The sequence below is a fragment of the Vombatus ursinus genome, unplaced genomic scaffold (assembly GCF_900497805.2).
Source record: "Vombatus ursinus unplaced genomic scaffold, bare-nosed wombat genome assembly UNPS02014821.1, whole genome shotgun sequence".
Taxonomy (NCBI): Eukaryota; Metazoa; Chordata; class Mammalia; order Diprotodontia; family Vombatidae; genus Vombatus; species Vombatus ursinus.
This window is the reverse complement of record NW_020954599.1, coordinates 8,420,550-8,434,066: the sequence shown is the minus strand read 5'-3', so window position 1 is coordinate 8,434,066 and position 13,517 is coordinate 8,420,550. Positions and strand designations below refer to the sequence as shown.

Below are 13,517 nucleotides of genomic sequence, written 5' to 3'. Positions count from 1 at the left end.
TACAATGTTCTTTTGTTTCTGCTCATTTTACTCTTCATTATTTCTTGCAAGTCTTTCCATGTGTTTCTAAAATTAAATAACTCGGCATTTCTTGTAACACAGTAGGTATTCCATCACAGTCATATACAACTTGTTTAACCATTCCCTAACTGAAGGGCTTCCTCTCAGTTTCCAGTTCTTTGCCAACACAAAGAGAGTCATTATAAATATTTTAGAACATCTAACTTCTTTTCCTTTTTCCCTGTCATATTTGGAAATAGACCTAGTAGTGGTACTGCTGAGTCAAAGGGTGTAGGCAGTTTAATAATTCTTTGGATATAATTCCAGATTGCCCTCCAAAATGGATGGATCAGTTCACAGTTCCACCAACAGTGAATGTGTCCCAGTTTTTCTACATCCCCTCCACCATTTGTTGCTTTCCTCTTCTATCATTTTAGCCGATCTGATAGGTGTAAAATAATATCTCAAAGTGTTTTCAAAGAAATTTGCATTTCTCTAATCGTGGAGTGATTGTCTTCCTGGCTTATTTGTGAATTTGTCATCAGCCTCATTCTGTCTCCGACAGTCATCAGTACAATGACAAAAGTCAAGACGAGTGGCGATTGATAGAGAGGTGGAGTTGAAGTAAGATTTCATTTTGCCTCTGGTATTTTAGTAAGTCCCCAAGGACCTGACTATCCTTTTATTTTATGTTACTTTGTCATATTATAGATTATATATGTGTGTTTACATATGTATATAAACATACATGCAGAGAGAGAGAGAGAAAGGGAGAAGAGATTAATTGCAAGGGATATAAGCTAGTCTGTTAATGAGCATTAAAATAAATGAGGAGCTGCTCTTAACAACCCTGTCTATTAAAGGAGACAACATTTTAAAAACAGCACTCACGTGTGTGCACACACACACATACACACACAGAGAAAGATTTCATCTACATACATAAAGAATAAGTTCTATTGGTGGGAGTGGGGATGGGGGTATGAGCTCTTTTCATTCTCTTCTGAATAATCACCAAATCCTATTTATTTAGACCGTGCTAATCCAGACACAGCAGCGTGAAACAGTCTATTCCTTTGCCCATTGAAAGCTTACCATTTCAAATAGCTATTTTTAGCATTTTTTTGAAGAGATAAGCATAGCAACATATAAACTTAAAGACTTTAATCCGACCTTAGTGTTTGAGAATAAGAAATTAGTGATGTTTTTCCTTTTTTTCCTTATCTTTCTTTTTCTCTCTTGTATTCACTCCCACTTTTACTTTTCCTGATCCTTCAGAAACAATCCCAGTGACTGCTGCTCTCTTTGATTGAGAGTTTACTTCTTACTAGTTTTACTTTACACCCGTAAGTTTTGTAATTGCCTTAATTTTGAAAACATTTTCTTTCAGAAAATAAAGGTAAAATAAGAGTCTTAATGAACACATTTCTATTTTAAGATCCAAGAACTTGAAGAAAAAGAAGAGCAAATACTAAATGTTAGAAAAGAAGTCATTGAGGCTCAAGAGAAGATGAAAGAGATAGAGCAATTAAAGAACCAGTTAAAATCCACAAATTCCACTCTGGAGAGGGTAGAAATGGAGAACCTGGAGCTGGCTCAAAGACTCCAAGGGAGTCTGGAAGAAACAACATCAGTAACCAAGGAAATAAATGAATTGAAGAGGACACAGGTAGCTCTCCAATTGGAGAAAGACCAACTCAAAGAAAATATCAGAGAAGTTGTAACTAAGGTAAGTATCACATTTTCCTCCACTTGGTAAATTTGTTTTGTTTTTAATGTATTTTGACTTTACAGCACTTAAAACAGTGCCTCTCAGTGCTTAGCAGAATGCCTTGTGCATGGTAGACAAGTAATAAATGTTTGTTTGAGTACATCACATCACTGATTTCTAGGAAAGAAAAGAAAGCCTTTTTCCAAATCCTCTTCCAGACTGAAACTTCCTTTATAAGAAACAATAACAGTATACACACACACACACACACACACACACACACACACACACACACACACACGCCTGTATATGTGCGTGTATGTTTATGTGTAAACATTCTCTTTTAACATTTTCCTGCTTCTCTACCTTGAGCAAGAAGGTGAGTTATATTTAATTGTGTATATTTAATTATATTTAATTGTGTATTCTCTGGGACTTTCCAAAATTTTCCATTTTCTAAGAGTTCAAATTCCTTTTAGCAACCTTTTCATTTTCATTGTTATGGTTATTCCATATATTCAAACTAAAAAAATATGTTTATTTCATTCTTCAGCAGTTCACCAAAATCTTGCCATATTTCCCTGAATTTCACTTCTTAAAGCACAATAATAGTAAATTATTGTCAAAGAAAAAAAGTAATGTCATTTCCCAATTAATGGCTGTTGCCCACTTATTGCCAGTTCTCTGCTACTAATATTTTGGCATATTTTGGACCTTTTTTTTTTTCTGTCTTTGACCTCCTTGGAGTATTAAGGCCACTAGAGGGATCACTAGGTCAGAAGGCATTCAGAGTTTAGTGATTTCTTATATTGTTCAAAGTCAACATTCAGAATGGTTGCAACAATTCACAGTTCCACCAAAATATGTTTGTATGACTCTCTTCTCACGACCCTTCCAACATTTCTACTTTTTATGTACTAAGTATTTTTTATGAGACTCAAGTCATCAATTTTTAATTCAATGTTTTGATGCTATTGTTAACACATCTCTGTCCATTCCCAGAGCATGCCAATAAAACCATCCTTCCAAACAAATCAATTGAGCTACTAATAGAAATCAAAATATAAGTCGTGTCTATCAACATATATCTCATTCTGCATTTATGGTCCGCAGCCTCTCTACTTAGAGGAGGAAACTATACCAACCGTCCAACAATCCATCAGAATCATGACTAGTTACAGCATTGATCAGAGTTCTGACATTTCATTGTTTTTCTTTTGCATTAATGTTGTCACTATATAATTTGTACTCCTGGTTCTCCTCCCTTAACTCCACATAATCTCCTACTATATCTCCCAAATTTTCCTGAGTTCTTCATAGTCCTCATTTCTCACAGCATAAACCTATAATATTACTTTCATGTGCCACAGTTTGTACAGCCGTTACCCAATCAGTGAGTACCTACTTTGTTTCCAGGACTTCACTACAAAAAAATATAGCGTATGTAGGTTTCTGTATGTGGGTCTATTCCATTCAGAGCTATGCCAATGAGTAATGTCATTGGATCAAAGAGTATATAATTCACTGACATTTCTAATATCATACTAAGTTGTTTTCCAGAATGAAAAACTAGTCTTTTAGGAAAGAGACAGTGGTGTTCATATACTTTTACTGTGAACATTTTCTTGGGATTTCCTCTAACAATAAAGGGTCTAGAAACACAAGAAGAACTAAAAATTGCTCAGCTGCACCTCAGGGAACACCAGGAGACAATGGATAAATTGAAAGAATGCTTTTCAGAGCAAGCAGCTCAAGGATTGAATGATCAAGAGGATTTAGAGAAAACAAATGCTGAACTGCAGGAAAAGGTAGGTTTGGTTTTTGGGGGGGCTGAGTAACTGACTGACTGGGTTTGGAGTATACTGCATTCATCTTGCTGGGAAACATCACAAGCTTTTTCCTAAATGACTCTGTAAACAAATTTAACATTTTTTTCTTTACTCAAAAGATTCAAGAACTTCAGGCAAAACAAGAGCAAATTTTAAATGTCAGAGAGGAATTCAATGAAGCTCAAGAAAAAATGAAGGAAATAGAACAACTAAAAGAGCAATTAATATCCAAAGATTCTGCCCTGGAGAGGGTAGAGATGGAAAAACTGGAGCTGGCTCAGAAACTCCAGGCCAGTCTAGAAGAAACAACATCTGTAACTGAGGAGAGAGATGAATTGACAAAGACACAAGAGGCTCTTCACGTACAGAGGGACCAACTGAAAGAAACCATAAGGGACCTCATAGCCAAGGTAAGCGTCACCTTGTCCCCTACCTAATAACTGGTTTTATGAGAGACTAGTATTCCAAAAAAGAGACAGTAGTGTCTGTACAATCTTACTATAAATATTTTTCATGGATCTTCCCTTCCTCCCCACTCCCAAAAGGATCTGGAAACACAAGAGAAATTAAAAGTTGCTCAGATGGATCTGAAGGAACACCAAGACACATTAGACAAATTGACAGAATGCATTTCAGAGAAAGAAGCTCTAGAGAAAACTAGTGCTGAACTGCAAGAAAAGGTGAGCTTGGGTTTTTGGGGGTTTTTTGCAGTGCTGAAAAACTGACTAACTGAGTTCTGAATTTATTGCATTGACCTTGTTAGGAAGCATCGTGGGCTTTACCTAAATAACTATTTACTTTTTATTAATTTTTTTTTTATTAATTTATTTTGATTTATCAACAATCACTTCCATACGCTTTTGAGTTTAAAATTTTTCTCCCCCCTCCCCAAGATGGTGCACAATCTGATATAGGCTATACATATACATTCTATTAAACATATTTTCACATTAGTGGTGTTGTGAGTGAGAATTAGAACCAACAGGAGGAACCACCAGAAAGAGGAAACAAAACACAACGGAAGAAAAAAAATAGCAAATAGTATGCTTCCATCTGCATTCAAACTCCATAGTTCTTTCTTTGGGTGTGGATAGCATTTTCCATCCTGAAGCCATTGGAGAAGTCTTAGATCCTTGTATTGCTGGGAAGGGTTAAGTTAATCAATATTAGTCATCACACAACGTGGCTGTTTTTTGTGTACAACATCCTCTTGGTTCTGCTCACTTCACTCAGCATCAGACCATACAAGTCTTTCCAGGTTTTTCTGAAGTCAGCCTGTTCATCATTTCTTATAGCATACTAGTATTCCATTACATTCATATACCACAACTTGTTCAGCCATTCTGCAATTGATGCGCATCCTCTCAATTTCCAATTCTTTGCCACCCCAGAAAGAGCTGCTATAAATATTTTTGTACATGTGGGTTCTTTTCCCATTTGTATGATCTCTTTGGGATACAGCCCTAAAAGGGTTGTTGCTGGGTCCTAAATAGCTATTTAACTGTATCCTAAATTAAACGTACTTAACATTTTTCCATTTCTCACAAGATTCAAGAACTTGAGGCAAAACAAAAGCAAATTTTTAATGTTAGAGAGGAAGTCAGTGAAGCTAAAGAAAAAATGAAGGAAATGGAGCAGTTGAAGGAACAATTGAAGTCCAAAGATACTACCCTGGAGAGGAGAGAGATGGAAAACCTGGAGCTGGCTCAGAAACTCCAGGCCAGTCTAGAAGAAACAACCTCTGTAACTGAGGAGAGAGATGAATTGACAAAGACACAAGAGGCTCTTCACAGAGAGAGGGACCAACTGAAAGAAACTATAAGGGACCTCATAGCCAAGGTAAGCATCACCTTGTCCCCTATCTAATAACTGGTTTTATGAGAGACTCGTATTCCCAAAAAGAGACAGTATTGTCTTACTATAAGTATTTTTCATGGATCTTCCCTTCCTCCCCACCCCCAAAAGGGTCTGGACACACAGGAAGAGCTGAAAATTGCTCAGATGGATCTGAAGGAGCACCAGGAGATAATTGATAAACTAAAAGAATGTGTTTCAGAGAAGACAGCTCAAGTGTCAGAGACTCAGGAAGCTTTCGAGAAAATTAATGCTGAACTGCAGAAAAAGGTAGGTTTCTTTTTTTTTGTGACTGGGTAACCAATGAGGTTGTGAAGACTATGTCCTAATCTTTCTGAGTAATTCAGTGAGCCTTTCAGAACATACCTGTTTATGCTAAATTCATTTTTTTTTTTAAATTTGAATTAAGATTCAAGAGCTTCAGGAGAAAACGGAACAAATTTTTAATGTCAGAGAGGAAATCACGGAGGCTCAGGAAAAAGTGAATGAGGTGGAGCAGTTGAAGGAACAATTGAAGTCTAAAGATTCTGCCTTGGAGAGGAGAGAGATGGAAACCCTGGAGCTGGCTCAGAAACTCCAGGCCAGTCTAGAAGAAACAACATCTGTAAATGAGGAGAGAGATGAATTGACAAAGACACAAGAGGCTCTTCACAGAGAGAGGAACCAACTGAAAGAAACCATAAGGGACCTCATAGCCAAGGTAAGCATCACCTTGTCCCCTATCTAATAACTGGTTTTATGAGAGACTAGTATTCCAAAAAAGAGACAGTAGTGTCTGTACAATCATACTATAAATATTTTTCATGGATCTTCCCTTCCTCCCCACTCCCAAAAGGATCTGGAAACACAAGAAAAACTAAAAGTTGCTCAGGTGGATCTGAAGGAACACCAAGAGATAATTGATAAACTAAAAGAATGTGTTTCAGAGAAGACAGCACAAGTGTCAGAGATTCAGGAAGCTTTCGAGAAAATTAATGCTGAACTGCAGAAAAAGGTAGGTTTCTTTTTTCTTTCTTTCTTTTTTTTGTATTACAAATTTATTTTTTTTTCAATTCACAGGACAAAACTAGCATTTCCATAACACAGTACAATAAAAAAGATGATTTCACATGAAATTGCAAGTCTACCATGTACAACTTGCTATTCCCTACAAATATACAACAAATTTGCCTTGTGAATTTCTTTTTTTTTCTTCACTTCTCCCACTCCACCCTAGCGATGGCTACCATTAGACAGATATAGGTATATAATGTAAAATTTTCTATTTATCATTTCTTTCTCTGGATGCAGATAGCATCTTTCATCGTATCTCCTTTATTTTTAATTTATGCATTTATAATAGTAGAAATAACTTAGGCGCTCAAAGTCATCCTTAAAACGTTATTGCTGTTACTTTATATAATGTTCTCTTGGTTCTGCTCACTTCACTCTTCATCATTTTGTGCAAGTCTTTCCATACCTTTCATTAAAGCACAGTAGTATTCAATCACAACCATACACCACAACTTGTTTAGCCATTACCCAATTGATAGGTCTCCTTGCAATGTCTAGTTCTTTTCCGCCACAAAGAGAGCTGCTATAAACATCCCATTCACATTCAAAATTATAATTACTATTTGTGAATTTCCCTCCATGTTATTCTCACTCACTATTTTCTTTCTCAGTCTCTTTTTACCCTATCCCTGTTACCTTATCTTCTCCCCCTACCCTTCCAGCCTTCACTTCACCCACCCTTCCACGAGTCTCCCCGCCCCCCTAATCCCTTCTCCCCAAACCCCTGGACAGAATTTAGAAAATAATAGAAAAATGACTGTAAAGAGACCTAGGGCGACATTACCCTCAACTTGAGATCAAAACTTGATTACAATAAGCTGCTAAAAATAAAATAAAAATTAATAAGCAAAGGATAAAGAACCCGACCACAGATAACTAGTTTGGTGTAAAAGAAGTTCTGGGTTCATATTCAAAGGAAGATAGTGAAGTTAAAAAAAAGTCACTCCTACCACAAAGAGTGACATCAAATGGTCACAAGCCCAAAAAGAGTTTTTGGACGAACATAAAAAGAAATTCAAATTGAGATCGAGTAAAAATTAAGGAAAAAAATAAAAGCCATCCAAGAAAATTATGAAAAGAAAGTTAACCAATTGGAAAAAGAGGTCCAAAATCTCAAGGAAGGAAATAACTCCTTGAAAACTTGAAGAGGAATTGAATGGCATTATAAGACACCATAAAATAAAAAAACTAAAAATAAATAGAAGACAATCTGAAACATTTTATTAGGAAAACAACTGATCTGGAGAACATACCAAGGAGACACAATATAAGAATCGTCAGACTACGTAAAAGTTATGACCAAAAAAGGAATCTGGACACAATATTGCAAGAAATTATTAAGGAAAATTGTCCTGAAATTCTAGAACAAGAGGGTAAAGTAGAAGTAGAAAACAATCTACCGTTCACCACCTGCAGGAGATCCCAGGAGGAAAACTTAACAGGAATGTCATAGCCAAGTTTAAAAATTCCCAGGTTAAGGAGAAAATATTGCAAGCAACAAGAAAAAAAACAATGTAAATACTGCAGAAATAGAGTCAGAATTTCACAAACCTAGCAGTTTCTACTCTAAAAGGTCATTGTTCTTGGAACATCATATTTCAAAGAGCAAAAGACCTGGGGTTGCATCCAAGAATAATTTATCCAGCAAAGTTGAGTATAATCCTGAATGAAGAAAAATGAACATTTGACACACTGAAAGACTTTTAAGTATTTGTAACTGAAAGACCAGAACTCAATGGAAAATTCGATGTAAAAGATCCAGGAGAAATATTGTTATTTCTTGAAGAGGACCATGGCATCAGGAAGGTGATGTCATGATTCACAAGTGAATTGGATTTAAGTGAGGGAGGGCTGTGCAAAGTCACCAGCCTCACTTTCTCCTCTGGAGAACATTAAAGATTAATTGCAAGGCGCTCATTAAGATCAGACTGTTTACTTATTATATATATGAAAATGTTATCAGTATTCTTAAAACTGTAATCATTACTGAAGTAGTGTGAAAGAAAGTTTGGGGCTAAGTTGTGTATGCTGGGGTAATTCTGAAAAACAAAATTGGGTTGGAAAAAGTAAGAGGGAACAATTAAATAATTAATGAAAAGGGGGCATGGAAGGAAGACCTAATATGGAGGAAACAGGCGGGGATAGAGGGCATCTGGAAGGGTGTAAAAATCTTCTGAACGTGTAGAGAGATGAGAAACCTGGGGAGCAGGATGGGGATTTTGGGAGGGAGATGATGGATTTATTTTTTGTGGCTGGGTAACATATGGAGTTGTGAATACCATGTCTTAATCTTTTTGGGTGACCCAGTGGGCCTTTCAGAACGTAACTGTTTATAGTAAAATCATATATGTGTGTGTGTATATATGTATATATGTGTGTATATTATATATATGTACATATATATATATGTACACATATATATATGTATGTATGTATGTATGTATTTTTTTAATTTGAAACAAGATTCAAGAGCTTCAGGAGCAAAAGGAGCAAGTTTGTAGTATCAGAAAAGAAGTCACTGAGGCTCAGGAAAAAGTGAAAGAGGTGGAACGGTTGAAGGAGCAATTGAAGTCTAAAGATTCTGCCCTGGAGAGGAGAGAGATGGAAAACCTGGAGCTGGCTCAGAAACTCCAAGCCAGTCTAGAAGAAACAACCTCTGTAACTGAGGAGAGAGATGAATTGACAAAGACGCAAGAGGCTCTTCATGTAGAGAGGGACCAACTGAAAGAAACTATAAGGGACCTCATAGCCAAGGTAAGCATCACAATCTAGTACATGTGTTCTTATGACAACCAACTTTTTAAAAGGACAAAGAAATGTTAGGATAATACTATTATAAATATAATCTTGGATCTTCCTTTAATACTGAAGAACCAAGAAACACAAGAAGAACTGAAATTTGCTGAGATGTGTCTGAAGGAGCACCAAGAGACGATTGATAAACTCAAAGAATGCATTTCAGAGAAGACAGCTCAAGTGTCAAAGAGTCAAGAAGCTTTAGAGAGAACCAATGCAGAACGGCAGGAAAAGGTAGGTTTGGGTTTTTTGAGCTGGGTGAGTGTCTGACAGGATTCTATGTATATTGCTTTAATATTATTGGAAAACATAGTAGACCTTGCCAAAGTAAGCTTCGTGATAGTCTTAAAGGAAATAACAACCTCTCCAGTGCCTTCTTCATACCCCTTGACACACTAGACCAACTGTTTAATGTATTTTGTAATTACTTAGTATGGACTTCATTTCAATTATTGCCTTTGGGATTTTCTTATTTCTCTATAGAAAGGCTGCTAATTTTTTATGGTTTTACTTTGTAAAATGCTATTTTGTTTAAGCTGTTGTCTTAGGTAGTTTCTTTATTGATTCCCTAGAATTCTCTAAGTAAATTAACGAATAAGTCCTGCATCCTTAGCTGGAAAGCTCTTCCTGGATATCTTATAGGTATCTCAGACTCAGCGTATTTGGAAACAGAGCTCCTTTCCCCCCTAAACTCATTCCTCCTCTTTTTTCTCTCTCTCCCCTCCTTCTTCTCCAAAATAATGATGCCAATTTCAACAGATATACTTTATTTCCCAGGTTCACAATCTTGGAGTCATTTTCAACTCTTCCTTCCTCCTTACCCTCCCCACCTTCCATATCTAATATAGCTAGATATATTCTCCAGAATATATCCAGAAGTCTTGACATTCTTCCTCTGCAGCACTTCTCATATCTGTTACCTTCTCTATCCTCTCACTGTAACTATTGCTATAGCTTTCTAATTGCTCTCCCTGTTTCTCCTTCCCCAGTCCATACTCCTCAGAGCTTCCAAATTAGTATCCCTAATGCACAGGTCTGGCCATACCTTAATCAGTAATGCTTTTTTCCAAAGTTTTTTCATGTTGCTCCCCTCACTTACTCTGCATTATAGCCAGCCTGGCTTATCTGCTCTCCCAGAATTCATCAATCCATCTCTTGCCAATGTACAAATTGTCCCCAGTACTACATAGAATGCATACCTTCCTTGCCTCCACTCCTTTGAATCTTCAACTTACTTTAAGGTACAGCTATGTATTACTTCCTGTGAATAAGTTTTCCTGATTCCCCCTACTTTTTCATATTCTCTTCAAATTATCTTGTATTTATCTTTGCACATGTTGTAGCTCCATAGTATAAATATAAACTTTTTTTTCATCTGAGCAAGATTTTATTTCTTTAATTAAATTAAAATGTTTAATGAATAAAAATCAATTTTCTTTCCATCTTACTGTCCCTCACACAGTGGAAGAAAAAAAAGAAAAAGAAAAACAGTCCTGGTAACAGTTATTCATAGCTAAGTAAAAACAAATTCTGGATTGGCTGTGCCCCAGACATAAAGAAATGTAAACTGTTTGAGGGCAGGGACTATTTTGCATTTCGTCTTTGTATCCTCTGTACCTAGCCCCTGACTTAAACCTAGAAAGTACCTAACAAATGCTTGTTGTATTGAATTATATTGAACTAAGAAGAAAGATGCCCTGTGTAAGACACCTGAGCTCAGTATTCTTTGTGTGCAGACTTGTAAAAAATAGTTATAAATACATATAGAATAGTTATGGAATTTATTTAGTATTGTCTAGCTCTGTAAATTGGTAATTTGATTGCTAAAGCCCTAAAACTGCATAGTAATTAAGGTAGTCATCATTTTTACTGTATTGACACAGAATGATAATTTTGAGTCTTTTTGCCTCTTCTGCATCTTCCCTGGTTAGGATTTTTTTCCCCTACCCATCATTTTGAAAGCTGTAACCTGTTTTTCTCCTGATTTTTTTGAGGATTACATGAGATAATTTGTTTACTCCATATTGTTTCCTTTTAGTGAACTTTCCAGTTATTGTTATTGTCATTATAGATATTCTTCTATTCTACTTATTTTGTTCTGTGTGAGTTCATATGGCTCTTCCCCATAGATCTCTGAATTTCTCATATTCGTTGTAATCCAATATGACTTTGTCTTTAGATGCAAATGATTACTGATAAAATGAAAGGGGATCGTCAGAAAAGGAAGCTCACATGTTCAGTATTCAAGGAGATCTAGAGAAAGCAAATAATGAATTACATAAGGCTTACTATAGACTAGGTTTCTGTGAGCTACCTTATGGAAGTGTTAGAAAAATTACCCCTACATTTACATATCATTTACCTTTTTTTTTTTAATCTATATCTCAAGATCCTAAAGCTTCAAGAAACAGAAGAGATGCTTCTTAGTGTGAGAAAAGAGGTGAATGAGATGAAGCTACAAAGGCAATCGTTGAGTCAGATGGCGGAGCAGTTGAAGCACATGACTCACACATTGTCCGTGGTAGAGGCAGAGAAACTGGACTTGACTCAGAAACTTGATTCAAGCCTTAGTAAAATGAACACTGTCATCAAGGAAAGAGATGCCCTGAAGGAGACAGAGAAGATTCTCCAAATGGAAGTAAACCATTTGAAAGAAAGTCTAAGGAAGATCGGAGCCCTGGTGAGAGTTGTTTTGCCCTGTTGATTAACGACTGTTGGCTGAACACAGATGAGGGTTCCAGCTGTAGAAGGGAGCCACGAATGATGACTTTCAGAATCATGCAGTGTTCCATTCACTTACCTCATTTGATCCTCACAACCTTGTTAGATAGCCCAGGCTACTCTTATCTCTTTTTCCAAATGAAAAAACTGTTGTTCTTGTTAATAAGCTGTTGGGCCTGGAGCTAAAATCCAGCCTTCTCACTGTAAGTCCAATGTACCTTTTGTGACTGGGCTTTTAATAATCAAATTCACCAATTAATTAGCATTTATTAAGTGCCTGCTTTGGTTAGAAAGTACTATCCAATTATGTCATGCTGTTCAGATCCTTCTTTTTGTACTATCTGTGAACCTCCAAGTCACTCTCCCTCCTTCCAGAATGACTTCAGTACCTTCAGTACCTAAAAGGTATCATAGTTCTCTCTAGCCCAACACCTGCCGTCTTTCAGGGTGAATTCTGTATTCATCTTGATGATTCTTCTAGCATCCTGATCTACCAGTTAATCAGCATCCTCACGTCCCATGTTATTCATCTCCACTGTCTCTCAACTACCCATAGAAGGTGGTCTTTCTTGGATATTACCATTGTTCTGAACTATGCTAGGTCTTAAAGGCTGAAGTCTGACATTCAGAGTCTCTGCTGAGCACACAGTCTTCTGTCTGGCTACTTCTTCCATTGCCTTCATTCTTTTTAGCTTGTTCTTTGCCCTGAATAAAACCTTCAGTTCCTCAATCTCTCTGTACCCCCAGTCTTACTCTTCAAGAAAATGAAATGTGTGTTTCCACTTCCCTCTCTTTAGGGTCTTGGTCCTATAATGGTTAGACCTTTTAACCAGGCCCCATACCTAACATCACTTGAGCCCTCATTGCTGCCTCACAGTCCTCGTAAATGATCTTATTGAACTCCCTCCATAAGAAACTATCTCCTAACTTCATCTCACCTCTCTGTTCAAAACAGTTAAATCTTCTCCTACTCTTCTGAGAAGATAGAAAGCATATGTCTTAAACTCCTTCATTTCCCAGCCTACAAAACTTCTATCTTCACCCAGAAGTTTATCCAGCAGCTAGGTGGCCTGATGGATAAAGCACTGGACCTGAAATCAGGAAGTCCTGAGTTCAAATCCTGTCTCAGACACTTGCTAGCTGTGTGACCTGGGAAAGTCACTTCATCTCTCTTTGCCTCAGTTTCCTGATCTATAAAATGAGTATAATAATAGCACCTACCTCCCAGGGTTGTTGTAAGAACCAAATGAAATAAGGTGCTTAGTATAGTGCATGACAAATAGTAAGCATTATGTAAATTTTAGCTAGTTAGATATCCTCTGCTTCCCATCTCAGAAGATGAAGTGGCCCTCATCTTTGCCAAGGTTAATCCCTTCATTTATACCCATGAGGCCTTCTCCTATGTGGCTTTTAGGGTTTGGGGCATTTGTTCATTCTCTTGTTCTTGTTTTCTATCCCTTTTTAGGAGCTCCTTATCTATAAAGGCATCCCCATCACTAAAAAGATATACATACCTTGATCCTACCTTATTCTACTAGGGAAATGTAGGCAGA

At 36.8% G+C, this 13,517-nt stretch overlaps 1 protein-coding gene across 3 annotated transcripts in view; it reads left to right on the top strand.

The window, feature by feature from the left end:
* CENPE (centromere protein E) overlaps positions 1-13,517 on the top strand; it is an 89,626-nt gene that overhangs the window by 49,386 nt on the left and 26,723 nt on the right. For 2 of the 3 annotated variants that reach the window (XM_027837558.1, XM_027837557.1), the window contains 11 exons: positions 1,439-1,729; positions 3,361-3,519; positions 3,660-3,950; positions 4,086-4,220; positions 5,089-5,379; positions 5,506-5,664; positions 5,804-6,094; positions 6,230-6,388; positions 8,911-9,201; positions 9,319-9,477; positions 11,633-11,923. In XM_027837558.1, coding sequence (XP_027693359.1) covers positions 1,439-1,729; positions 3,361-3,519; positions 3,660-3,950; positions 4,086-4,220; positions 5,089-5,379; positions 5,506-5,664; positions 5,804-6,094; positions 6,230-6,388; positions 8,911-9,201; positions 9,319-9,477; positions 11,633-11,923 — 2,517 coding nt within the window. The remainder of the gene's footprint in view (positions 1-1,438; positions 1,730-3,360; positions 3,520-3,659; positions 3,951-4,085; positions 4,221-5,088; positions 5,380-5,505; positions 5,665-5,803; positions 6,095-6,229; positions 6,389-8,910; positions 9,202-9,318; positions 9,478-11,632; positions 11,924-13,517) is intronic. The other variant, XM_027837559.1, reaches the window with a different exon arrangement.